Source organism: Trichechus manatus, unplaced genomic scaffold (assembly GCF_000243295.1).
Source record: "Trichechus manatus latirostris isolate Lorelei unplaced genomic scaffold, TriManLat1.0 scaffold00072, whole genome shotgun sequence".
Classification (NCBI taxonomy): Eukaryota; Metazoa; Chordata; class Mammalia; order Sirenia; family Trichechidae; genus Trichechus; species Trichechus manatus.
The window spans coordinates 12643689-12670787 of NW_004444008.1; the positions used below are offsets into that span (position 1 = coordinate 12643689).

At 41.0% G+C, this 27099-nt stretch overlaps 1 protein-coding gene across 2 annotated transcripts in view; it reads right to left on the reverse strand.

The window, feature by feature from the left end:
• The window catches only part of CTNND2 (catenin delta 2), a 993502-nt gene that overhangs the window by 150051 nt on the left and 816352 nt on the right, over nt 1–27099 (reverse strand). For both annotated transcript variants that reach the window (XM_004380288.2, XM_004380287.3), the window contains 2 exons: nt 16899–17072; nt 1413–1563 (listed from right to left, as the gene is read on the reverse strand). In XM_004380288.2, the coding sequence (XP_004380345.1) occupies nt 1413–1563; nt 16899–17072 (325 nt within the window). The remainder of the gene's footprint in view (nt 1–1412; nt 1564–16898; nt 17073–27099) is intronic.

A 27099-nucleotide genomic window follows, 5' to 3' on the forward strand; every position in this document is an offset into this window, starting at 1 on the left:
TTCACCAGAATCATCTGCTAATCTGGACACTGTGCTGGGAGGTTCCCTCTGCTCCCGCGGCACATCCTTGTGAGGTGTCGATCAGCCTTGTGAGGCAGGTACCAGCAAGTCTCTCTGACTTGGGCTCCCATCATTCACTCTGCACCAGGCATACTAGGCTCCATGGAGGCTGAAACCACTGGCCTGCTCCCACTCCAGCAAAACATGTGCAGCTTAGAACGTTCTTCCAACTATCCACATGGCACGCTCCCTCCCAACCTTTAACTCTTGCTCAAACGCTACCTCCCACAAAGCTCCAATCTTGACCACCCCTTTAAAATGGCAACCCCATACTTTCCCACCAATTACAGTCTCCTTTATCCAGCTCTGTTTTCCCATGGTGCTTCTCTAACACACCATGATTCATCTGTGCTTATCGTACAACTTCTCTCTCTTGAATGCAAACTTCACAAAGAAGGCTTTCTATCTATTTTGCTCATTGATATAATGACAGGCCTAGAATGAAGTAGGTCATGAATAAATACCTTTTGAATAAATAAATGAATGTATTACCTCTTTAATGCTTCATTAGTAAAAGAATCTCTGTATTTCTTGCATATCAAATTAAAGGGATATAATTTTTTGAAAAAATGGGATTAAAGGGCCAGTATGGTGGCTCTGTGAGTCAGAATCGACTCAATGGCAACAGGGTTAGCTTTTTCATTTTATGGCGGTTGAGTGGTGGAATTGTTGCCTTCTCTGCTGGAGACCCAGGATCAATTCCAGGCCAAGGTACCTCATGGGCAGACATCACCTATCTGTCAGTGGACGCTTGCGTGTTGCTATGATGCTGAACAGGTTTCAGGAGAGCTTCCAGATGGACTAGGAAGAAAGGCCTGGAGATCAACTTCTAAAAATCAGCCAATGGTAACCCTGTGGAATACAATGGTCTGATCCGAAACCAATCCTGGGGATTGCACAGGACTAGGCAGCATTTTGTTCCATCGTGCATGGGGTCAGCATGAATTGGGGGCCAACTGGACGGAAGCTAACAACAGTGACAACATGGTCTCATCCAAAGTAAATGTAACAGTGGAAAGGGGAAGAAGAGTGACACGGATCCCATCGTATTCCACAGTTCACTGCGCAGGAAGCAAACAGTCTGACAGAGACGCAGAGGTCTGTGGCGACCACAGCGAGTGCTGAGCATTTTTAATTTGCGAGGATTCGTGATATTGACAAACACCCCATTGCCCACCATTTTCCTCTAAATTCTACAAGACAAATCAGTGCACTGGACTTCAACTAGAAGGAGAGCTGGAAAAACAAGGCCTCTAGTAAATACACTGTTTCTGTTTTGCATTCGAGTTCAAAACATACGCAGTCCGCAAGAAAAGAGTTTCATTTCAAAACTAAGCCAATGTAAACCTTACCGATGAGCTCCTTATTTCTGACGTCCAAGGCCATGTTGCGCAGGGCTGTGGCCACGGCGCACACCACGCGGTCGTTGTCTATTCGCAGCAACTCCACAAGGATGGGCAGCCCTTTCTCTTTCCGAACAGCAGCTCGGATGTACACTGACCACTGCAGAAAGAGGCAAAGGACGTTAGAAGCGGAGGCAAGAAATCCTATAAGTAAATAGTGCGTAAGTGGGTTTTTAGATTGTTGTTTATAGGAGCCAAAAAGGTTGAATTACCAAGACCAAGTTGTAGACTGAGTTCCTGGGTGGTACACATGGTTAATGCGTTCGGCTCCTAACTGAAAAGGTGGAGGTTCAAGTCCACCCAGAGGTGCCTCGGAAGAAAGGCCTGATGATCTACTTCTGAAAAATCAGCCACTGACAACCCTATGGAGCACAGTTCTACTTTGATACACATGGGGTCTCTGTGAGTTGGAATCGACTCTATGGCTACCGGTAGTTGTAGAAGAGGTTGAATATGTTAGATGTATATTTAAAATTTTTAACTTTATTTTCTGCCTTATCCTATGACACAGGCTTCAGAGTTAATCAAGTAACCACGGTTAGCTTCTCTCGGGCCAGTGCTTTCAGTACTTCAACTTGAAAGCCACTGAACGTGATCGGTATACTTGATCTTTTAAGATATGGAGATTTGGGGAAGAAAGGATCGGCTATTTACATTAAGAGGCATAAAATAATATTTAAAAATAACCCTGAGAAAGTAGGCAATGAGAAAAGGCTGAGTGTGGGTGATTTTTTAAAAAAGAGATTTGAATTTGGAGTCAGGACGTGGAAATAAGTTGTGGGAGATTTGTCGTTCAGTCATTTACGGAATAATAAAGAGTAACTGAGGCAGAGAAAGGCAGGGGTGAGGAGAGGAGAATATGACACTGAAAATCCAGAATGCAAATTTTACAAGCATTTGTCAAAAACTGAGATTAAAGTGTATCATGTCCAGGGTCATAAGTCAATCTCTTATTTTATCAAGACTATATGCCATTTGTTTTGGGTGGGCAATCGCCAAACTTAATGGAACACAAACCAAAAAAACAAAAAAATAAAAAAACAAACCAGTTGCCATCAAGTCAATTCCAACTCATGGCAACCCTATGTGTTTCAGAGTAGAACTGTGCTCCACAGGGTTTTCAATGGCTGTGAGCTTTCAGAAGTAGATTGCCAGGCATTTCTTCCACGGTGCTTTTGGGGAGTTTCAAACCACCAACCTTTCAGTTAGCAGCTGAGCACTTAACCCTTTGCGTCACCCAGGGACTCCTAACAGAACACAACTAATGCTTAATACGAAAATGGAATTGCAATATTAGGATGATGAAACACGCAGGTTTGATTAATGGAATGCAGCTAGGTACGCTTTATACGCTCATGTAGTGTTCAGAGAAGAGGGTGCGGTATAAAAATCAACGAATGTAAGGGTTTAATCTATTGCAATTTCATTTACGATCTAAGAAAATTACACTCATGAAATGAGGTTTTGGGGTCTATGGCCAGGTCCTCCTGGGACCACCTCTGGTGGAGCGGAGCCCTCCCACCCCTCCCCCACTGGCCCTCTCCACCTCCCCTTCCCCGTAGGGCAGACATCCCAGAGCTGGCTCTCACCTGTGGCAGGCAGGGAGCCCCCTCTGGCAGTGACCGTAGGGCATACGCCATGCCTGCCACATCCTCAGCCCAGCCCTGCATGAAATATGAGATTAAAAAAAAACAAACAACTTCATCCCATCCTACATCAGAAGTCACATTCACATCGTTTCTCATCACCACCAACTCACGCCGAATACCTTCTCCTGTCCCAACTTTGTGTCTCCAGCCCAAGAGAGCTTGAGATACTGGGGAGGCAGCTAGAACTCACTAAACTATCTCTAGATTCCAGCCCCAGTCTCAGGAAGCAAAGATAAACGTTGGAGGTTTGGGCATTGCTTATTGGAGCTTGGGTGGCTGGATGTGACATCCCTTCCCAGGGAGGAAGGTGCTTCCTCTCCATACCAAATGGTAACTCCCAACACTCTCTTGACATGCCAAAACAGGATATTCTCTTTACATATCTGCCTCCCCGCCCCCTGTGCCTAGCCCAGAAGAGAATGGAAACCTGAGCTTACTCAGCCTTGGCATTGTTGGGTTCTTCCCTAAAACTAAGGAAGGAATCTAGAAAAGGGAAGAGAGCAGAGTTCAGAGTGTGGGGTCAATGTTTACATATTGGAAGATGAATATCAACAACACATTTTAACACCTGGGAGATAGTCTTGACCCTCTGAAGAGCCTTGGGAATATTCCTGGGAATTTAGGCAGGCTGACGCATAAGTCTTAAAGATGGCCTCCATCCAGTCACTTCTTTCCAAGCCCTAGCTACTGGCTTCGACATTTGTAACCTCTTTTAGTTCTTCAAACCCCAGCATTCTTCTTCTTATTCTATAAACAAGGAAACTGAAACACAAAGATGGTGAATAACCTGCCCAGAGAGGTTCTGCTTCCCTACTCCAGCTCCTGTTACTCCAAATGGTTCTCTTGTTGGTGTTGACACTATTTCCTCCTCTGCCATCATCTTCTCTCTCATGTAATCCTCTGTGCTCAGTCTTCCAGACATTGCCCCTCCCTCTCCCTCCATCTTTCCAAACGTAGACAGAGAAGAACCCGGTCACATCTGAATAAGCCATGAAGGGAAGGATAGGACTTTATTTTTCCATCTTAGAAGTCCAACTATTATATCCCCTTCACGCTGGATGGAAAGAAGACTTGGTGTTTGGAGAATAATGAGCTGAGAAATGACTTGAGAGTAACAATAAATGGCCATGTATAGCCCAAAATGCATACAAGTTATCAATACACATTTTTAATATGAGGAAATGGTTAACAGTGATATGTTCTCCCTAAGTTAAAAGGAATAACTAGACAGTGGATTTGATATTTAAATTATTGATTCATAGCAAAGGGAAACTTTTAGGTGTGTGTATGTATTTGTGTGTGGTGTATGGAAAATTTCCAATACTACCTCAGTATATGACAACTCAGAATAAATTATTTACATTTCATTCAAAAGATGTTGCAAGTTTCCACTGTTTTCTTTACCTGCACGGTGATGTATTTTTTAATGGAGCAGTCTACCAATCCTGGGGTAGGTTATGTGAATCAGGCCACATGTGATACCCACGTGGAACCCAGAAAGGAGTTCAAAGAAAGATAAAGTTTAGAGAGAGGAAGGCATGGTATGGACTAGGGTATTCAGGAAATGGAGAACATTTCACAGGTACACTCAACATAGAAATCCAGAGGCTCATATGCAGTTCTTCCAAAGGAGAAGTGAGGTGGGAGTCTTTTCAACAAACCTTGGGCTCTTGCAAGCTGAATGAGGGTACCATGCCCTAGCATATCAGTGCAGAGGGGAGGGACAAGCCAGGTACCGACCAGCATGCCCTTCAGAAGAATGGTCCATGGGCTAAAGACAGGATGCTTGGTCATTCAAAAGGAGGAGAAGAAAGAGCAGGAGAAGGTGGAAGGAGAGGAGGAGAGGGAGGAGGAGTAGATGGGGGAAGAGGAGGAGGAGATGGGAGGAGGAGGAGGAGGAAGAGGAGGAGGATCTGGCCAGGAGAAGAAGACCACAGAACCATGATCCCAACTGTTCCTGGCTTTCACAATGAGGGTTTCAGGAGGCTTATGAACCCTCAAAATAATCCCAGCTAACATTTACCTAACCTAACACTTGCTATGTGCTAATCACTGTTCTAATTTTTTTACATTTATTAATTCTTTTAATTCTCATATCAACTCTTTTTGGTAGATAGGACTGTCATTCCCATTTTACAGATGAGAAAACGGAAGCACAGTGAGGTCACACAGCCTGCAAATGCTCTCCCAGAGCCTACGTGCTTGACCACCATTCTGTTCCATCTCTCAGAAAGATGGATACATAATAAACATCTGTACTTAGAGTTGATAAAATCCCTTACAAATTAATCAATTAACCTTAGTCTAATAATTCATTTTATTGTTTTGGTCCTAAAGTAACCCATTTGGCACCCCTCTGAGTTAAAGATGTTTTGAGCACTGCTAATGGAGCCACTGGACATTTCAATCACGAGCTTTAAGAAGAACTTGTTAGGATTTAGTATACCTCATACAAGAAGTTACATATAACTTGAGTGACATAGAGAAAAGGTTTGTGTCAAGAAAGGATGACTTATATTTGCAGGTGACGGGACATTTTGAGATATTAACCACTGTTTCTTCTTCTTCTCCTTTCCCATCCCTCCTTCTGGAGACAGGCTTGGGGTCATCATTTGGGACAGAGGACAAAGCAGCAGACTCTAAGGGTTTAAGGTTAAAATGCACAGATCCAGGAGAAAGATGGAAACCATCTGAAAGGGGATGAGAACGGGCAGAACAATATTTTCCCTCGCCTTACAGTCAATACCGAGCCTCCAAGTGAGGGAGAAAAGGCATAGAGTTTGGAGAGGAAGTGAGAGATGCAAAAAGCATTGTGGGGTCCCCACCAGAACCTTGAGTGCCCCTGGATAAGTGCCCCTGAATGTGTGATGTCATCTTGAAGACTAAGGTGCGCCTGACCCAAGCCATGGTGTTTTCAATCACCTCATATGCATGTGAAAGCTGTACGATGAATAAGGAAGACCAAAGAACGGATACCTTTGAATTGTGTTGGTGAAGAATACTGAATATACCATGGACTGCCAAAAGGACGAACGAATCTGTCTTGGAAGAAGTACAGCCAGAATGCTCCTTAGAAGCAAGATGGCAAGACTATGTCTCATATATACTTTGGACATGTTGTCAGGAGGGATCAGTCCCTAGAGAAGGACATCATCCTTGGTAAAGGAGAAGGTCAGTGCAAAAGAGGAAAAGAGGAAGACCCTCAGTGATGACTGACACAGTAGCTGCAACAATGGGCTCCAGCATAACAACAATTGTGAGGATGGCGCAGGACCAGGCAGTGTTTCATTCTGTTGTACCGAGGGTCACTGTGAGTTGGAACTGACTCAATGGCACCTAACAACAACAACGTGTGAAGAGGCTAATGATAAAGTCCACTCAAAGATGTAAGATTTGATAGTCGACAGAAACTCTGCTGCCCTTTGTGGAATACGGCGAGAGTCAGTGAAGCCCCTGTGCCATCATGGAGTGATGGCCACAGAGCAGAGATGACAACATGGCTTGCTGCCTGAGAGGGGAGAGGGTAACCTGGAGCCTGCGTGTGGCATGGGGAGCCCCTGAGCGTTTCTGTGGGTCTTGAGTGGATGGGGTATATGTGAGTAGAGGAGGAAGGGCTAAGGACTGAGGGCTGCAGAGTGGTTTCCTGGCCAGGATGTAGGATGTCCATTAGAACGATGGACAAGGATGGTGTCTGGCTGGGTGAGTGAGAGGGTGTGGCTGGTTGCATCTCAGGGAAGCTCCAGAACGTTCCAGAGGGCAGGTGTGGGCCAAGCAAGCACCTGCAGATGGTTCAGTCTCCAATCACTATGCTCCCTGCTGAGAACCCAATAGGATGAAGAGGTGTGTCCCAGACAAAGGGCAGCATGGGATAGAGATGATTCTAGACTGAGAAAGGGATACCCTATCCCCAACCCCTCTGCAGAAATACAGCTGTAAGACCCATTGAGAGTCTTAGCACCAATTTCAGTGGCAAAGGGAGTATGAAGTAATTAGGAAATTACTGAATTTGATTAAGTTTACCTAGAAATGTCTGTATTGTTTTTTTTTTTCTTGTCTGTATCAGGCAAAATGAAGACTCAGATGAAATGAAAACGAATTACAAAAAATGAAGAAAGTCAAGCTATTTGCGCGCTAGGTTGTGTCCAGAGACGTTCCTCATTGTATGTATTAGGGTTTGGTAACAAAGTGAAGTCAATAACTTTTTAACTTTTTCAGCCTAGGCTGCCTTGTTTTAATTTGGATACTTAGGGCTTGACTTTTAGGAAGCCCAGCGCAACTGTGAGGAGGATGGTAGTTAAAGTTTTCCTAAAAGTTTCTCCCTGTTTAGGTTTAGGTGACTCAGTTAAGGCTGACTTATGTTCCTAAGTGGAGATTTACACTGTCACTTACCTAGTTTTTCTCTCTTCAAAGTTCTAATAGCTGGCTCAATTACTAGAGATAAAAACAAAACAAACAAAAAAACCAAACTCGTTGCCATCGAGTCATTTCAGACTCATAGCGACCCTACAGGACAGAGTAGAACTGCCCCATAGTGTTTCCAAGGCTTTGATTTTTACGGGAGCAGACTGCCACATCTTTCTCTGGAGGAGAAGCTGGTGGGTTTGAACTGTCAACCCTCCAGTTAGCAGCCAAGAGCTTAACCACTGCACCACCAGGCCTCCTAACTAGAGACAGTTTTCTCTTGTCAGTATGGAATATTCTATTATGAGGCTGAACCCATCATAGTGCTAAAATTCAGAATCTGTTGATTAACATCTACATAATTTAAAAGTTCTCTTGCTTTACAAGTATGTTGTTGGTAGCTGTCATCCAGTCGGCTCTGACTCATGGCAACCCCAAGCATGATGGAACGAAACAAATGTTCTGTTGTGATTCACAGAGTTTACACTGCCTGATTTTTTTGGAAGGCCTTTCTTCCTAGTCTCTCTTAGTCTGGAAGGTCCACTGAAAACTGTTCAGCTTCACAGCAACACACAAGACGGGTGGTGGCTGTGCAGGAGGTGCACTGGCTGGAAATCAAACCCGGGTCTCCTGTATGGAAGGCAAGAATTGTACCTCTGATCCACCAACTCCTCATAGTCTGCTATTAAATGGTTTTCTGTTAAATTATCAAGTTCCCATTGACTTCCTTTATCAAATTAGCAATTTCCCCACTGTTCCTTTTGATATGATAAAGCAAAAAGGCATTTTAAAATCAAACTCTTCCAAACGTAACTGAACCTTTCAGAAGGCATGTTAGCATCTTGTAGTGGACAGGGTCACAGTGTGCGTAAAATCTTACGGCTACAAAATGAGGAATACATTGGTATGTATTATTGCAGAGGGATGAGATTCTGAAGTTTGCTTCTGAATCCATTTGTGATACCGTATTATTTATCATGACATCTCATTCCATGATTAGAGAGCAGAAACTACCTAAACATCATGCTGACTTATTCAATCTTACTTTTCTGACAGTTTGCTATAAAAGTAATGTTCAGAATATTCCGAAATGTGCCTTTTGTTGTATGTCTCACATTATTCTCTTTTGGGTGGATTATTATCTGAATTACCAAATTTGGTTTAAAATATCTAGTTAGGGAAGTACTTTGGTTGGAGGCTGCAACAGGATCTATGAAGCAGATGGACCGTGTAGGCACAAAGCCCTTCAAACATTGTGCTTACTGTGTAATGGACTTAGGATATAGTTATCAGCTCTTTAAATTCAGAGTTATAGTACAGGATTATTTGTTTTTATTTTAAAATTTGTCAAGTGGTATCTCTAATCAAGAGAACTGATGAAGAACTCTCTTATCTTAGTAAAGAATTCAAGTAAATAAATCAATATTTTGGTTAAGATAATGGCAGCCCAGTTGTTGTTGTTGTGAAATTTAAGGTTCGTGCAAAGCTTGAGTTTTATTGTATGTGTTCACGTAATACTGAAAACATGAATGTCCAAGCAAGAGAATTTCCCAAGAGAAAAAGCATTGAAATGGGCTTTTGTTTTAAGAAAAAATAAAGAAGGTCAAGCTCAAGTAAAAGTGTCCTAGAAGCAGCAAATCAATAAATAAACAATAACAAGTATGCCTGCCCACTAACTCTCAAACTATCTCCAGGATCAGTAATTTTCAATGAAAATACATGTCTTTAAAAATGAACCTTTTGGAACATACAAATATATTTTTTTTTAATGTGAATATTATGAAATATTAGAGACATCATCACAATGTGCAACTGGCATTTAGAAATGCCTTTGGGGAAACTGAATATGGCACTGTTAGATTAAAAGCACTGCACAGTATGGGAATAAGACTAGATGAAGATCATATTTTGAGACCCCTGCATGTTCCCTACCGACAGTGCCGCGTACATATACCGTTGAGAAGGGGAGACTCTAACAAGAAGACAGGTTCAGAATGAAACTCCTAATACCCCTGACCTCTAACCAAGGAAGACAGAGATCATGAAGTACAGGCTCTGCACTTTTGGTATTGCGTTGCTGTTGTGTGCTGCCAAGTTGATTTTGACCCACAGTGACCCCATATGACAGTGTAGAATTGCCCCATAGGATTTCTAGGCTGTAACCTACAAGTTAGAATTGACTCCATGGCAGTGGGTTTGGTTTTTTGTTCATTGTTTTTTAATCTTTATGGGAGCAGATTGCCAGGTCTTTTTCTCCTATGGAGCTTGCTGGTAGGTTTGAACTATGGACCTTTGGGTTAGCAGCTGAGTGCTTAACCGTTGTGCCACCAGGGTTCCTTCTGGTACTGCATTAAGAAACAAAAGATTCAGTAATTTCTTATTTCACATAAGAAAATAAAAGTAATTCAGTAGTTTCCTATCCTCGTTTACCAGACACCAAGTCGGAAAATTTTTCCATTGATGCCATGCCCCTCCCCCGCTTTTTTATTCTTCTGGAGAAAAGAAAAGGAGGCAGAAATCATGCCAGTTTTAGAGATTTTTAAGCAAGCAATTTCTTCCTTTTGGTGGTGGGGAGAGGGAAGTTTGAAATTTGTATTTGGGACAGATTTTAGAAGGATCATATTGATGAGCCTTTTCAGTCTTGTAAGTATAAGCCACAAAGATAGTTTAACTCAAGTACAATGACTTTTTACTAAGATAGGAGATATTTTATTTACTAATATAAATTGATTACATTAGCAAAAGTTTGTCCCTTTAGGATAGAGAATTTTATTTTTCTTGAATCTGGATTTAGATCACCTATGCTTACAAATTATTCTTTATTTCTTGGTGGAGTAGGATGTTTTTGAACATTTGTCTATTGGAGGCAAGAAGCTGAGCTCAGACTTGCAGGATGACCATTGGAGGCTAGGAGCTGAGCTCAGACTTGCAGGATGACCATATAGGCATAATCTTGACTTTCACAGGAGAGCATTTCTGTCTGTGTACTTGTGTTCCTTTTCTGCTTCCTGCTTCCTTCTTATCAGGATTGTGACCACAATAATAAAACTCGTTGCCAATGAGTTGACTCCTACTCATAGGGGCCCTATAGGACAGAGTAGAACTGCCCCATAGGGTTTCCAGTGAGCAGCTGGGGGATTCAAACTGCTGACCTTTTGGTTAGCTGCTGGAGCTCTTAAACACTGTACCACCAGAGTTCTGATCACCCAGAGTAGCCCTGGGAATCACATATTGAAGATGGCGGAATAGTTGTCGGTCTGGGTGAATTAACTCATGCAGGGATTTGCCCTCCTTGAACACCTGCCCTTAACTGTTAAATCATGAAAAATAAACTTCTGTCTTGTTTGACCCTTTGAATATTTGGAGTCTCTGTTATAGTAGCTAGCATTCCCCTAAATAATAATTTTGCTAGTGTGTTTAAATGAACTCCGAATTATTAAATCTAAGGTTTCAACCGGTGATATCGGAGGTGTGCTTCCTTGCCCGTCACCCCCTTCCTCATACAAATGACCCCTTAGATACCCCTGGGCCATGAACATATTTCTATCTCAGAATCTATCATGATTTTTTGAACTTCTTGTCTACATGTTTATTATACAGTAAGGTTCCTAAGGGAAAGGACCAAGTCATATTTATTTTCTTATCTCAATTGTCTTCCAGCTTCTGGTTTACAGTTGGAGATTAAAAAGTATCTAACTGAAGAAAAAAAAAAAAGCCAGATGGATTTATAACATCAAGTGCTTATTATTTAAGAACAGTGTTCTCCACTAAGGGGAATGATACAAAATAAACAAAGCTGCTGCGGTTATTGATAGGGCTAGGGAGTTCTAACCCCATCCACAAAAGTGTTTTAGGGTTTGAAATGACTGCATGTTCCTTTGGGAGTGTTTTCTGAAGTCAAACTAATCCCTTAATTCTGTGGCCTCGGTGTGTGGTGCTAGCCTTGACTCAAGGTTTATGAATGCTTGCTTGTGCACAGGACTGGAAGAACACAGTATTAAGGCAGCATGTCCTGAGTTACTGTAGATCTGATTATGTTGAGCCAATTCAATTGAACTTTTTATGTGAGAATTCCTCTCTGACTCGACTCTTATTAACCATGCTGGTTCCAGTTTTACAACTGCTATAAGCGAAGTATCTTTGGTAACCTGGAAGTTTCTTTTTGGGACAGGTTGTGTCTGCTAGATACCAAACCAAAATCAAGTGAGTACATGATTGGGCCCAGCCAGGTTCAGTTTTTTTGTTTGTTTTTTTTTCCCCCAGGGCTTTAAAGATGTTGTTCCATTGTCTTTTCACTGGCATTGTTGCTTGCAAGAAATCCACTGTCATCCTTATCTTTGTACATAACGTCTTTTTTTCTCTGGTTGTTTTTAAGATTTTCTCTTCATTACTGATTTTGAGCAATTTGATTATGATGTGTTGGTATAGTTTAGTTCATGTTTCTTGTGCTTGGGACTCCTTGAGCAGCTTGGTTGGATCTGTCATTTTATGGTCTTTATTACATTTGTAAAATTTTCAGCCATTATTTCCTGTAATATTTTTTATGTCCTCTTTCTTCCTTCTCTCTTCTTCTTTGGGGATTCCAATTACACGTATATCAGGCCATTTGAAGCTCACCGATGCTCTGCTCATTTTTTTTCCCCTCTGTGTTTCATTTTTGATAGTTTATATTGCTGTCTGTAAATTCATTAACCTTTTCTTCTGCAATGTCTCATCTGCTGTTAATCTCATCCTTTGTATTTTTCATTTCAGATATTGTATTGGCAACTTTATATGTTTTAATTTGGTCTTTTATATATTTTCCATATCTCTACTTAACTTTTAAAACAATATAGCTACAGTAATGGCTTATCTGCTTATTTTAACATCTGTGTCAGCTCTGGGTTTGTTTTAATTGATTTTTTTCTTTATTATGGATCATATTTTCCTGTTTATTGTTTGCAGGATAATTTTTGATTAGATATCAGACATTCTTAATTTTAATTTGTTGTTTGCTGGATATTTTGTATTCCTATAGATACTTTTAAGCTTTGTTCTGGGATGCAGTTAATTTACTTGAAAACTTGGTCTCTTTTGGTCTTGTTTTTAAGATTTGATAGTAAGGACCAGAGCAGTTTAGTTCAGGGATAATTATTTGCCACTATTGAGGCAAGACTCTTCTGAATAATCTACCCAATGGCCCATGAATTATGAGGTTTTCCTAACTGGCTGTTGGGAATATGCACTATTTCCACCCCTATGTGAGTGCCGAGTATTCTTCCCTCTAATCCTTTCTGATGGTTGTTTTCCCAAGTCTTGGGTACTTCACTCACACACGTGTGTTTATCAGTTGTCTACTGGATATTCAAGGAAGCCTCTGCAGATTTGTGGAGTTCTGTCTCTGTGCAGCAATTTCCTCTTTGATACTCTGATGGGTGAACTCTAGCTGCTTTGTTCTCTCTGAACTCTCATCTCCCTCTGGTCAACTCAGGGAGCCTGCTGGGTTCTGCCTGGGCTGCTCCCTCCATGCTCCATGGCCTGGGAAATGCTCTCAAGTCAGTGAGCTGGGGCAATCACAGCGCTCACCTTGCTTCCTGTCTCTCAGAAATCACTATCCTTTGTTGCCTAATGCCTAAGGTCTCGAAAATCATTGTTTCATATATTTTTTACTTTTATTTATTTATTTATTTTTGTTGTTGTTCCTTGAAGGAAGGTAAACCCAGGCCCTAATACTCCATCTTGGAATCTTGGCTGGAAGTAGACATCCCTGAGGTGCAGCTGTTTGTACAACCTCAGACTCAGACTAGAGTTCGGTAACTTAAGACTGCAGAAATCAGATTGTTCAATGAAAAGGATTAAACTAATACCAAACCACTGAATTACAGTTACGTTCTATAGTCAATTTGGATGTGTATGGCATTTACAATACAGGTGCAATCCTTGCTAACAGTACTTTTTACTGGGTCTTTATAGGTAAGAAATCACTAAGTCATGTGTGATTAGGTCCAATGATGTGGCCATGACCCTGCTCCTTTCTATCTCCTCCTCTTTAGGTTGGGACCATCCTTGTCCTCCTTCAGGCTGGTCATCATCTCCATCTGAGCTTATTACTTCTAGGAGCCTGTAGGGTTGCTGTGAGTTGGAATTGACTCAATGGCACACAACAACAGCAGCAACAACAGAAGCACTCTGGTTGGACAGAGTTCTCGGACAGCCTCTGGTTTTAGTCCGAGCCAATTTCTAACCCATTAGGCATTGTGCTTCATGGCCTATTTTCACCGTAATCTTTAAAAACTCTGTTTCTTTGCATTTAAACCGCATGCCTTACAGTACACCATTAACTAGGACAAAAACAGTTCTCTTTGTCTTAGATGTCAAACTATGATTCTTACTTTTATTTGTTATACTCCACTTATCTTCCTTGGTTCACTTTTACGAGATACACTGACTATTAAGCAACGTTAATTCAGTGTCCTTCTTGAGGCTATGGCCCCTGTCTCTAGAGACAAGTCTCAAATTTCCCAGCTATCTTTGATTACTTTGGGCCACATGGCCAAAGATTCTGTTTCCTTCTTCACTAAACCCATGTCAGTATCGTGTTACTTCATTAAATATTAATAAATTAATATCCAAATATTGCTCTGTTCCATCTTATTTAAGAATAAATGGGTAATTAAATAGATTCTTTGAGAATAGTCACATTTTAGGAGAAAATTGCCTATACAAAGATATCTAAAATGTTTCGTTTGCTAGCAAGTAAGATGGACATATTTCTATAGTTTAAAACTTGGGTTTTCATAATGTTTAGTTACAATAGAACTAATTCATAAATGAGGGCTGAAAGCACATTTATTCAAGTTTTAGAAATCTTCAAATTATTATATCCCATTGTTCTAGCATTCTGTGACAAAAAAAAAAAAGGAGTGTAAAAACAAAAAGGTTGGCTATGAAAACATTTATCATTTGCTTCTGCCATAATACCATTATGTTTTTCTGACACTCATAAACCAAGTAATGAGTGTTTTCAAGTTTAAAAAGTGTTTAGGGCCATTATGAAGATCTAGTTTGCTAGTCAATTTCCCAAAGAAGAAGAGTGCATAGATCTTCCCATAAACAGAAGTTATTGTTTCCGATGATGAGGTCTATAAAAAGCTGTCCCCATGTAAAATTCTCGTGTTTTACCTCCACATTTCTGCTTTTGTTCGGGCCATAAAAAGCTATGGATACTAAAAAATATCACTAAATTTCAACAGTTACCATAAAAATACATTTTTAGGACTCTAGATTTCAGATGTTAACACTGTCCACATGAAACATGATGTCACTGTGTATCCTAAACCAACCTTTAATTATTCAAGATTTTTCTAAAACCCAGTCTTTTTTTTAAGTAAAAATTTCTGTTTGGTTTCTGTACAAATCATTCTGAAATATTTTTGAAATTACAACAATCATTGTTTGGCTTAATGACAATCGTCTCAAATCTTCCCTATGGATTGCCCATCCTTCCTCCCCATATAATATGGCAAATTAATAAATATACAATAGATTTAAAAAATGTGATGAACTTTTATGCATGTTTGTATATCTGTATTTTGGTAAGAAAACTCTTATGTATGTATGTATATTTATAATCACATAGAAATATGCCTTAGTAACCCCTTGCCCTGTCTGAGGACTATCTTATTTTCTAGAATTATTAGGGAAGCTAGTACTTCTCATCAGTGAGGTTGACGTCATGAAGAGTCAAACCTCTAACTATTGGGATGGAAATTTTTCTAAAATGCTTTCTGCCTTCTAAAATTACTAGCAGTATTTTAGCATTTTCTTGATGCTAAAGGGTCAGCATTATAAATTATCAATTCGTATAATAGATGGAACAGTCAAAACACTGAATAGGCTCTGAGAGCTTGTCTTTTTTGCAGCCTCATGTGTATTTTAAAAAATCTATCTTTTCTCTTTGCTGTCAGGGTAGCTACCGCTCCTTATTATGGTAGGTCTGTATGTCTGCTTATAGGAGGTACTCTTCCCATTTTCTACTATGGTTTTTGTAATCTGATGTGGACTGTGAGTGACCAGGGTTGTTAAACCTTGTCTAAAATATGAATAACTGCATCTGGAGTGTGCACTGAGGGGTTTTTTGTATAAAGGAAGGCACTTTAGTGAACAACTTTCATTTCATGATATCGACTTCAGCTGTTCAAGACTCTTCTGCTTCTTTCTTAGTAGTCTCTGTTGGTAATAGAAGAATTTACCAAATAAAGTATTGTCAGGGGCTGGGCTGTAAGACCTGAGATGTCACATCCAAGAAAGAAGAAGTGCTATAGCTGGGACTATAGCAATGCAAAAGATGGTTGGCAGAAAGAGAGAGAAGTGACAAGAAGGCAGATTTTGGAAGGTATCACAAGAGGGGAGGGTGTAGTTCCATCACAATGCTGGGGCCACTGTGTGTGGTGCCTATGGCATTGAGCTTCTGAGAGTTCTCTAGCTATGTGTCTATATTAACACTGTTATGAAGAAAGTGACTATTAAGAGTGAGTTATGAATATTCTCAAGCCTCATTCTTTGACACTAAATGAATAGAAAACGGATAGCAGAGGTCCAAGCTTTCTCTTCTGATGTCTTCCCCATATGTCCTCATTCTTCTAAGAGGTGACACTTTTTTAGTGTGCAAATAAAGTTAGTGACCCAACTCTATAATTCTTTGTTATGATGAATCTCTTTTTTTGCAGAAAACTTCTTTTGTGGAAAAGTTGGAGGAAACTTTCCATGAAAATCAATCAGGAATCAGTGTGTGCTTATAAGGACTCAGAGACAAAGGCCATCCTAGATTCCTCCCCAGTCATATATATGGTTTACTTAGCATTTTTGCCAAGGATAACTAGCAGTACTATTCTTCTCTGTAAGCCCATAATTTAAACATGCATTGGGTTCTTTCCCTGTAGGGACCCTCAAACTACGGGGACAGAATCTCTCAAACAGTGGAGATGGAACCTGGTACAATATAATAAGGTTCACAAGGGCTTTTATACGTGGTGTTTAGGTACTAGCTGCCACCACAGTCAATGACAGTGCTTTGAACAAATTCAACATGTCATAGTCCCCCCTGAAAAAGAAGCTGGGCAGCTACACAAATGGATTAGAAAGCAAAGCCCAGCATTTTCAATGACTATACTTACATCTGCTCCTCTGCAATCTGGAGTGGTTGTCTTCAAGGACCCCTGAACCCTTAAGAAGATTTTTTGGAAAGGAATACCTTTTCAAGTACAACAGTTCAATATAATTGGTCTTTCTCTAGTATTCTTAAAAACTTTATTAGAACTGCATGTTTCAAAACTGCACTTCTATTATTTTCTAAGGACTGGGCCATAATTCCAAATTTCTTGTTATTGCAATGAACTGATCATACCTTCCAGCTCCCTGCAGCCAAGTTCTGCAGGGCGCCTGCCGCCCCTTCCAGCGTGTCTGGATTTGAGCACTCAGAGAGCAGTGTGAGGTAGGGTTTGACTATTGATGGGTGCCACAGCATCTGGATCCCTTTTGGTGGTTCTGCACAGTCTGGAAGAGGTCCTACTCCATCCCACTGGTGGAAGAAAAACGAGAGAGTAAACACCTTTAACATCTTTACGTTTCCCAATATTGCCTTCTGCAAACATGAAAGATGAAACAAAACCAGGTGTTGTAATACTCAGTGAACATGTAAGTTACTACATCAGCTATCCGAGGACCACTGAGAAATGGAGAACCATTGCTGCCCACTGAGAGCTTATGATCAAGGGTAGAGGGGGTTGGTACGAGGATAGAAGTGAGTTTAACTAGCAGTGAATGGGATAAGCTCTTTGAGAATGATACTAACACATTGCTACAGGAAGGAAGGAGATGAAATGGATTAATTTTGATTGAGCAGAGTGGAAGAAAGTTGAGGATCAAAGTAGGTTTGATAGTTCGTATATTGCAGGCATTACAGAGTGACTGTTGTGTGTGTCGTTGATTCTGACTCACAGCGATCCTATAGACAGAGTAGCATTGCCCGATAGGGTTTCCTAGGCTATAATCTTTACAGAAGCAGATCACCTGGTCTTTTCTCCTGAGGAGTCACTGGGTGACTTGAACCACCAACCTTTTGGCTAATAGCTGAGCACTTAACCACTGAGCCACCAGAGCTCCTTACACAGTGGCTACTAACAATCTAATGCTCTCACTTATTATGTACAATTTTAACTGTGATAAATTCCTATATAATTTATGAAATACATGTTTGTTTGCTTTGGGGTACTTTAGTTGCATCTACAATCACCAACGAAACAAATGACAGAATGGACAAAAGAGAGAAACTGTTATAGTTTATTATACATTTTGATATGAGCTAGTTAAATCCAGATCTTGCAGCAATCCTGAGAGTTACATTTGCTTTGAATTGAATCTAATGAATAACAGGAGGATATGTTAAAAAAAATGACAGCTTTTATGTACAAAGGAGTATCGTCAACCATTAAAAATGATAGTTACAATGACCATGCAGCACCTTGGATAAATTTATTAGGATAAAATTTAAATGAACAAAGCAGGGTGCAAAGTAGTATGGAGTTTGTGCTTTAAGTAAAATGCATCATAAAAATCTCTAATGGTAACAAAAATTAATGAAACTGTTTGCCTTTAATTTTTTCTATATTTCAAAATTTTCTGTTCTCTAACTTTTATACCTTTAAAACATTAAAAATGGAAATAATGATTATGATCTTTGATCACACACAGTTTTTGTCTTTGGTGAAAAAAGAAAGCATTGAGGATAAGAAGGGTAGGAATGAAGGAAGTAAACCACATGTTTATAAAAAATATTCCCATATTCACCTCTGAGAAAATCAGAGTAAAACAAAACAAGTCCTTTAAAATTTTTGAGTGGAGTTATTAAGCTATTAAACTGCTTATTTGTGTTTACAGATGATTTCCTAAAATAAATATAGCCTAAATCACTATATACACTAAGTTTTCTTGCAGATATTTTATGTACTTAGATATGTGTGTATTTGTGCATCTCTCTCTCTATGTGTGTATACACGTACGTGTGTGTCTATGTGTGTGTAGCTATATATATATATATACACATCTGTATATATGTATATATGCATATATATGTATATATCTATATATACACACACACACATAATATATCAGAATCTGAGTAAGTTCCTTTGTTCCAAAAATATTATTATAAGAAAATACAGACTTACTTCGTATCCTTGCAGCATAAAAGACTGAAATGCTGATAGAGATAATGGAACTGTCACAAATAATTTCAAGAATTTCATCATTTATTTTTCAAGACAAAAATTAAAAATGCATGTCTTCTTTCTCTCAGTTGTGATACAGCTTGGCTGAAGTCACAGCTAAAGCTCAGAGGTGAATGACAGTTGGACATCCCATTCAAGGTCATTTTCAATGAGAGAGTCACTCAATCTCAACTTTATAACAAGGACATTCAGTGTGGGAAGCTCTTTGTTCCTTTAACCAAAGCCACTTCTAAGCCGTTCAATGATGCCTTTGACCTGTGTACAGCCTATCAATGAATCCAGTGCATTGCTTTTAAATATAAAAAAACAGAATTGAAATCGACCCAGCCTTGTCACCTTGCTCTTGGTTCATTACTTGAGAGAGGCTTGCTGCACCGGGTAGAAAGACAGAACCAGGCAAAGATAACAGTCATTTTGTAGGTCTGTTGCCTTCAACAATACAGTAACAATATTGGCTTCTCAAAGGACACCAGTTTGGAGTCCTGAATCTATGTGCTGATATAACAGGAAATGGAAAATTATTTACTGTTTTTTTTTTCTATTTTGTAATCTCCTTAAGAATTTTAAGCTGTCCCTCCTATTAATAATATTCAGAAAAATAAGAGTATGAAATCCATGAAACTCAACATGGATGAGATTTTCCTCTCACATAAGAGCTAATGTACTAGTGGGAGATATATAGAAATCATATCTACATACTCATTAAAAATGTGATAGCCAAAGTATAAAAACAGCACAAAGCAGCATGTTATCTTTTGCTGGGTTTCATCTTGTTCCCCTTTTGAAACTTCTGCACCATAAAGTAGGATGAATGGTTAAATCGGTAGACAATTTTCTTCTGCTCTGACGTGATCTATGCAGCTCTTAAATACCTTTTATTACAATCCTTTCTTAATGGCTACAGAGAGAATCCGAAAGAAATGAAAGGACCACTGATGTGAATACAGATAATCTTTGATGGCACCTAGAGATGGAGTTCAAAGGGGCTCCTTCGCTATTTCACAACCTTGATGGCACCCTGGCATGTTAATAATGAAGAAAAAGAACTTGTTCCAAAGCCTGTCAATGTATCTGACCTTTATCTCGGTACTTTATTCAAACTTTTATTGAGTTAATGGGGGGAAAAGTATCAACTGTCCAGTAAAAAAATCCATTTTCACCACCATTAAAATGACTGGGCATCTTCTCTAAGAGCTGTGTTGACGCATCTGGTGTTACTTTGCCTAGCTCATCAATATCACCACCACTCATCTCTCAGTTCGTCATCCGGTGGTGGCTTGCATGTTGCTATGATTCTGCAAGCTATGCCACCATGGTGGGCAGGTTTCAACAGAGCTTCCAGACTAACACAGACTAGGAAGAAAGGCTTGCGATCAACTTCCCCAAATCAGCCAATGAAAACCCTATGGGTCAGAAGAGAATATTGTCCGATATACTGCTGGAAGAGCCAAGGATCCTAAGATGGCTCAGGACTGGGCAGCTTTTCGTTCTGTTATAAACGAGGTCGCCATGCGTTGGAGTTGACTTGATGGCAAGGAATAACGACAATCAACATCAACAAGGCTGTTGGGCAATGGTGACGTCAAGATCAAAATGAAGTAGGTGAAACAGTTCTGCCCAGCGAACCCTCAAGGCAAACCCGCTTCTAGAGTGAGGATCCATCAGAAACCCTGGCATATATGCAGCTCTTTCACCAAAGAGGGAATACATCATTAAATATATTTAAACATAGGACACATCTATTCTAAAATTTTTGCAAAACCAGCACGCTGGCTGTAGGCAAACCAATAGCTAAGTCTTTAGCACCATCAAAACACGGACCTATTGTGATTTGGTCCTTAACATTGATCAGCTAGATTAATCTGATAAACTTTGTGCAAACTGGGTTTGTTTTGGGATATATATTGAGGCCACAATACCAAAAATTCTCCAACAGCTTGAAATGTGAAAATAACACATAAATAAAGGAATATGCAATCAAGTCAGCAGTGCCTATTTTCTACATAACAAAGAAAGGGCTCAACGGAGAAGACAAAATATTTCCACAACACAAATGTGGGTAATACTAGCAGAGCCTTTTTTGATTATATTGTCTACATTATTACCAAATTATGATGTATATACATTGGCGCCCTGGTGGCACAGTAGTTAAGCGTTCGGCTGCTAACCAAAAGTTGGCAGTTCGAATCCACCAGCCGCTCCTTGGAAACCCTGTGGGACCGTTCTACTCTGTCCTCTCGGGTAGCTATGAGTCGGAATAGACTCGATGGCAAAGGGCTTTTTTTTAACGCACACATGAACACATACACAGACAGATATAAACATGGAAGTGCGTGCGTGTATATATATACATCTTCATTCCTCAGGCTGAAGCTTAAAAATCAAGCAGACGTTAGCTAAAAGAAAAGCAAAAGAAACAAGAAAAAGGCATTTGCTATTTTTAGAAGTTTTATTTCAGCTTGGGGATAATTTTCAGTGAAAAGTGCCCTTCCTCCTCATGGTTTCACTGCTCACACTTGAGAGCGGAATGGTCCTCAATTCTGTATGATATTTTTATCTTCTCTGCTGCATTTTAATAAGTAAAACTTGCCAAAGTTCTAGCAGTTCTTAGTTCTTTAAAGTATCACTTCAACGTTCCAATTATACTTTGGGCAAGTCATTCCTAGGCTGTTCAACAGGAAAAAAATACAAGAGGATCTACTGCTAGCATTCAACTTCTTCTTATTGTTTTACTTACAGGAATTTAAAATTTTACACACATAGGTAGGGTTCATGAAGCTAAGACAGAGTGGATTACAATCGGCATTTTTAAGGTTTTCTTTTTTTATGGCTCACATAGTAAGCACTAAGACAATTTTGTGTTGGGAGGGCCCTGGAGCTCCACCATGGCCTTTCGGTCATGGAGCTCTCTTGGGGACAGGCTGGCAGCAAAGCAGAGTGTGTACGGCAGGAACATGCTGACAATAGACAGATCTCAGAGCAAGCCAACAAACTGATTTATTTGTTACCTCAAAATGTGCCACATCCAATAACATATTATCTCATTTTTCTCTACTGATTTTAAATGTATGACCATATGGCTAATTAAAAAAAAAAAAAAGTGAACATTTTATATCATTCACTTTCTACATCATATAGAACAGAAAATAGGTATTCTCTCTTCAAGAAGGTGATGCTCAAATACTCAAAACCTTTCTGGGAAGGAATAGAACAGCCAGCTCCCCATGTAAGAACTCAAGTCGCTGCTGAAATGTGGTCATGATGCTTTTTGGTTCTGTCGTGGTCAGGGAAACCAAAAAACACAAACCGATTGTCGTCGAGTCGATTCTGACTCATGACGACTCTATAGGACAGAGTAGAACTGCCTCATAGGGTTTCCAAGGAGCAGCTGGTGGATTCGAACTGCCGGCCTTTTGCTTAGCAGACATGAGCTCTTAACCACTGTGCCATCAGAGCCCTGTTGTGGTCAGGGAAGAGCATGCCAAATGGCCACAGTGAGGAAATGTTAGACTCGGAGGAAAATAGCATAGGTGTGGGATGTGCTCAGTGTGCAGTTAAAAGAAAAAAAGAAATCTTTCCTTGGATTTGCTTTTAATACTTTTGCTTCTCCATAGGGTTTAAACTTTATTTAAAAGATTTCTATCTTAGTTGGATAGATGATGGAAGAGTGGAACTCATTTGTTTCTTATATGAAGAGAAAGATATGATTTACAGATAAAAATCAGAAAGTTCAGAACACCAGAAAGCAGTAAAAATATCTACACACTTCACAAACAGACTTTGTAAGCATGGGTGCTTTAAGGAACACAGACTCATGGGACCACTCTAATTATTTCATTCATACGGGACCCTACTGAATGAGTGGGATAGACAAGAAAGAGAATTTCAGCCTCTCCCCCGAGAACCAGCTTACAATTGCCCCATCTCTGATCTCCAGAACATACTCCGTGGCACCATAGAGATGCAAACAAGAACCCCACCACATCCAGACAAGGATTTTGCATTTCAGGAGAAGTTCTACAACACGCTCCTCCTCTCCATATTATGTCACAGCCATTCCCATAGTCTTTGCCAGTCAGCTCTAGATATAGAGCGGAGCTTGTACTGCTGAGAGCTGGGTATCCAGAATATACACAGAAAAGGCTGCTTCACCAGCTGAATGCCTCTCCATTATAGAGGTTTCTCTATCAACTAGAAGGCAGCCACAAACCAAAAAACCCATTGCCGTTGAGTCAATTCTGACCCATACTGACCCTATAGGACAGAGTAGAACTGCCCCATAGGATTTCCAAGGAGCTCCTGGTGGATTCGAACTGCCGACCTTTTGGTTAGCAGCTGTACTCTTAACCACTACACCACTAGGATTTCCAGAAAGCAGTCACAGCCATTACTTATTTGCAGGCTACCCAAAACCAAACCATTGATTCCGACTCACAGCGACCCTACAACAGAGTAGAACTGCCCCATAGGCTGTAATCTTTGCAGAAGTAGACTGCCACATCTTTCTCCTGCAGAGTGGCTGGTGGGTTCGAATCGCTGAACTTTTGTTTAGCAGCCTAGTGCTTAACCACTGTACCACCAGGGCTCCTGGGGCCATTGGTGGTTCAGAGGTAGAATTCTCACCTTCCATGCAAGAGACCCGGGTTTGATTCCTTGCCAGTGAATCTCATACACAGCCACCACCCATCTGTCAGGGGAGGCTTGCGTGTTGCTGTGATGCTGAACAGGTTTCAGCAGAGCTTCCAGACTAAGACGGACTAGGAACAAAGGCCTGGTGATCTGCTTCCAAAAATCAGCCAACGAAAACCCTATGGATCACAACAGTCGGGTCTGCAGCCCATCTGTTGTGCATGGGGTCGTGTGAGTTGGGGGGCTGACTCACTGACCACTAAAAACAACAACAAATTTTATTTTTGAGAGATTTCAGCTAGGTAGGTTTCATGAGGCTTATCTTGATTTAGTAACATTAACAAGAGGCCTTAAACACTGATAAAGGGATCCGAGTTGCGACAACAGGGAGAACATCCTATTTGAAAAATTCCACTCTTCCCTTCCACGGGAAGTCACACACCAGAACATGACGGATGGCTCTAAGCTAGCGAACTGTCAGGGGACGTTCTCTGAAGCAGGGTTTGGTTTAATTAGGCTGCAGCCGTCTCAAGTACATTAAAAAGCAACTCCCAAAACAAAAGCCATCCACTGCCTAGCACCCTCTCCTGGCTCGGTTTGAACCGCAGTTACTGACCAATTTGCCTTTACCGTGCTTCATTATCACTTGTAGCTTCTTCTTGGGGAGGGGGGATGGGAAGGCAATGAGTGTTTAAAAACTCCAGGCAACTGTAAAAAGCCAGAAGAGAAATGGTTCTTTGTGTTGACTCTTGGGAATCTGAAGAAAAGAGTAGCTTGAATGTCTCAACTCCCCCAGGAGCTGTTCAGAAGAAACTGGCTCCAGCTGGTGCTGCGTGTGGGCCGAGGCGACGGAGTTGATGGCTAATTAGCTGCATTTATATGGCATTGCACTGTCTCCCGGCTCTCCTCACAGCCTCCTTACAGAGGCAAGGAGTTTGCATTGGAGAGATTAGAAGTCTGAGTTAAAGAGGCCAGATGTTTTCAGAACAAAGTACAAAAGCAAAGAGGTCACCTTCACGATTGGCCTTGCTGGTTCACCTCCTTGGTGAGGCCAGGGACTGTGAGGGAGCCCAGTCCGTGGGAAAATGGTGAAGGGGGGCTTTGGATGCTGCCCGCTCCCGAGACTGTCAAGGCAAAGCATTTGTGTTGTACCCTACCTGGGAGCACCCCCAGGCTTTCCCGCCCCTCTTCAAAGTCATTGTGATGGAACCAAATGGAACACCATGAATGTACATGTAGAATTCTCTCTTCTCCTGACTCCCATCCACATCCAGTGGGACCAGGGCCATGGGCCTTCCCTTACCTTCTGGCTAATGGGGTCTGATCCTAACATGCCAACCTCCTTCAGATAATCCTGTGGTCCCTGCTGGTTTATTTTTATCTTTGGTGATACCAAAACCCAAACCTGTTGCCACTGAGTCAACTCCAACTCATAGTGACCGTGTAGGGCACAGAAGAACTGTCCCACAGGGTTTCCAAGGCTTTCAGTCTTTACGGAAGCAGACTGCCACATCTTTCTCCAGTGGAGAGGCTTGTGAGTTTGAACCGCCAACCTTCAGGTTAGCAGCCGAGTGCTTAACCACTACACCACCAGTGAAACGTTCCCTCAAATTACAGCCCAGTCTAGTGGCAATTTTACTCCACAGGAGACATTTTTGGTTGTCAGATATGGGGGAGGAGGGTGAGCTCCTTCTGGAATCTTGTGAATAGAAGCCAGGGATGCTGCTAAACATACTATAATGTACAGGACAGCCTCCACACAACAAATAAATCATCAAGGATGCCATTAAGGGCAGGTCCATAACGTGGTAATTAAAAAAAGTCAATTTCTGCACTTAAACTGCTGTTTACATTTAGAGTAATGAAGATAAATTATGGTGCATGTATCAAAAGCCTTAAAAACATTCCTTTGATGTAGATATTTCACTTGTGCTCTTCTGAGATCTATCTATAGGGGATCAAATTAACAACAGCAACTCGAAAGATTAAACAGGAAACTTAGGGGGCTGTGAATTTATGGTAATGGGGAAGGAAAAACTTGGAAAAGGAGGGTGAGAATGGCTGCACAACTCGAAGAATGTAATCAATGTCACTGAATTGTACACGTAGATGTTGTTGAATTGGTGTGTGTTCTGCTGTGCACATTCTCGACAAAAATAAAATAATAATATAAGAAAGAATCTATTCTTAGGAAGTAATTAAGGATGTAGGTGAGATTTAACTACACAGATGTATCTTACAGTTTACGCTAGTAAAACTTTGGAAACCACACAATCTTCTAATTTGTTGTTGTCGCTATTAGCTGTCATTGCATCAGCCCCAAATCATGGGGACCCCCGTGCACAGTGGAATGAAATGCTGCCTGGTCCTGCGCCATCCTCATAACCTGCTGCAGACTTGACCATTATATCAACAGGATCTTCACTGGCTGATTTTCAGACTGCCAGGCCCTTCGTCCTAGTTCATCTTAGTCTGGAAGCTCTGCTGGAATGTGTTTAGCATCATAGCAACACGGAAGTCTCCGCTAACAGACAAGCGGTGGCTGCACGGGAGGTACACGGGCCAGGAATCGAACCCGGGTGGGAAATCCACCGCTGAACCCCACTGTCCTCATTTTCTGTTGCTCTTAGGTTGTCGTTAGGTCCTGCTGAGTTGGTTCTGACTCATGGCGACTCATGCACGACAGAACGAAACACTGTCCGGTCCTATACCATCCTGACAATTGTTGTTATGCTTGAGCCCATTGTTGCAGCCATTGCGTCAATCCATCTCCTTGAGGGTCTTCTTCTTTTTTGCTGACCCTCTACTTTATCAAACATGATGTCCTTCTCCAGGGACCGGTCCCTCCTGATAACATATCCAAAGTACGTGAGATGAAGTCTGTCATTTTGTTGTACTGTGGTGGCTTGTGTGTTGCTCTGATGCTGAAAGCTTTGTCACCGGTATTTCACATCAGCAGGGTCACTCATGGTGGACAGGTTTCAGCTGAGCTTCCAGGCTGTCTTAGACTGTCTAGGGCTGCTGTGACAGAAATACTACAAATGGATGGCTTTAACAAAGAGAAACCTATTTTCTTACAGTCCAGTAGGCTACAAGTCTGAATTCAGGGCATCAGCTCCAGGGGAAGTCTTTCTTTCTCTGTCGGCTCTGGAGGAAGGTCCTTGTCATGAATCTTCCCTTGGTCTGGGAGCTTCTCAGTGCAGGAACCTCTGTTCCAAAGAACACATTCTCCTCTTGGCTCTTGTTTCTTGGTGGTATGAGGTCTCCCTGTCTCTCTGCTCCCTTCTCTCTTATATATCTCAGAAGAGATTGGTTCAAGACACAATCCAATCTTGTAGATTGAGTCCTGCTTCATTAACGGAACTGCTGCCTATCCCACCTCATTAACATCATAGAGGTAGGATTTACATCATGGAGGAAAATCACATCAGATAACAAAATGGTGGACAATCACACAACACCGGGAATCATGGCCTAGCCAAATTGATACACATCTTTTTGGGGGACACAATTCAATCCATGACACAGACTAAGAGACTAGGAAGAAGGATCTGGCAGTCTACTTCTGAAAAAATAAACCAGTGAAAAATTAGCCCTTATTTTCTGATTTCTAATAATAGGAGATCAGTTAATTACATGATGGTCTAGCCCTACAATGACATTTTGTTTCAACATTATGGTGTAAATGAA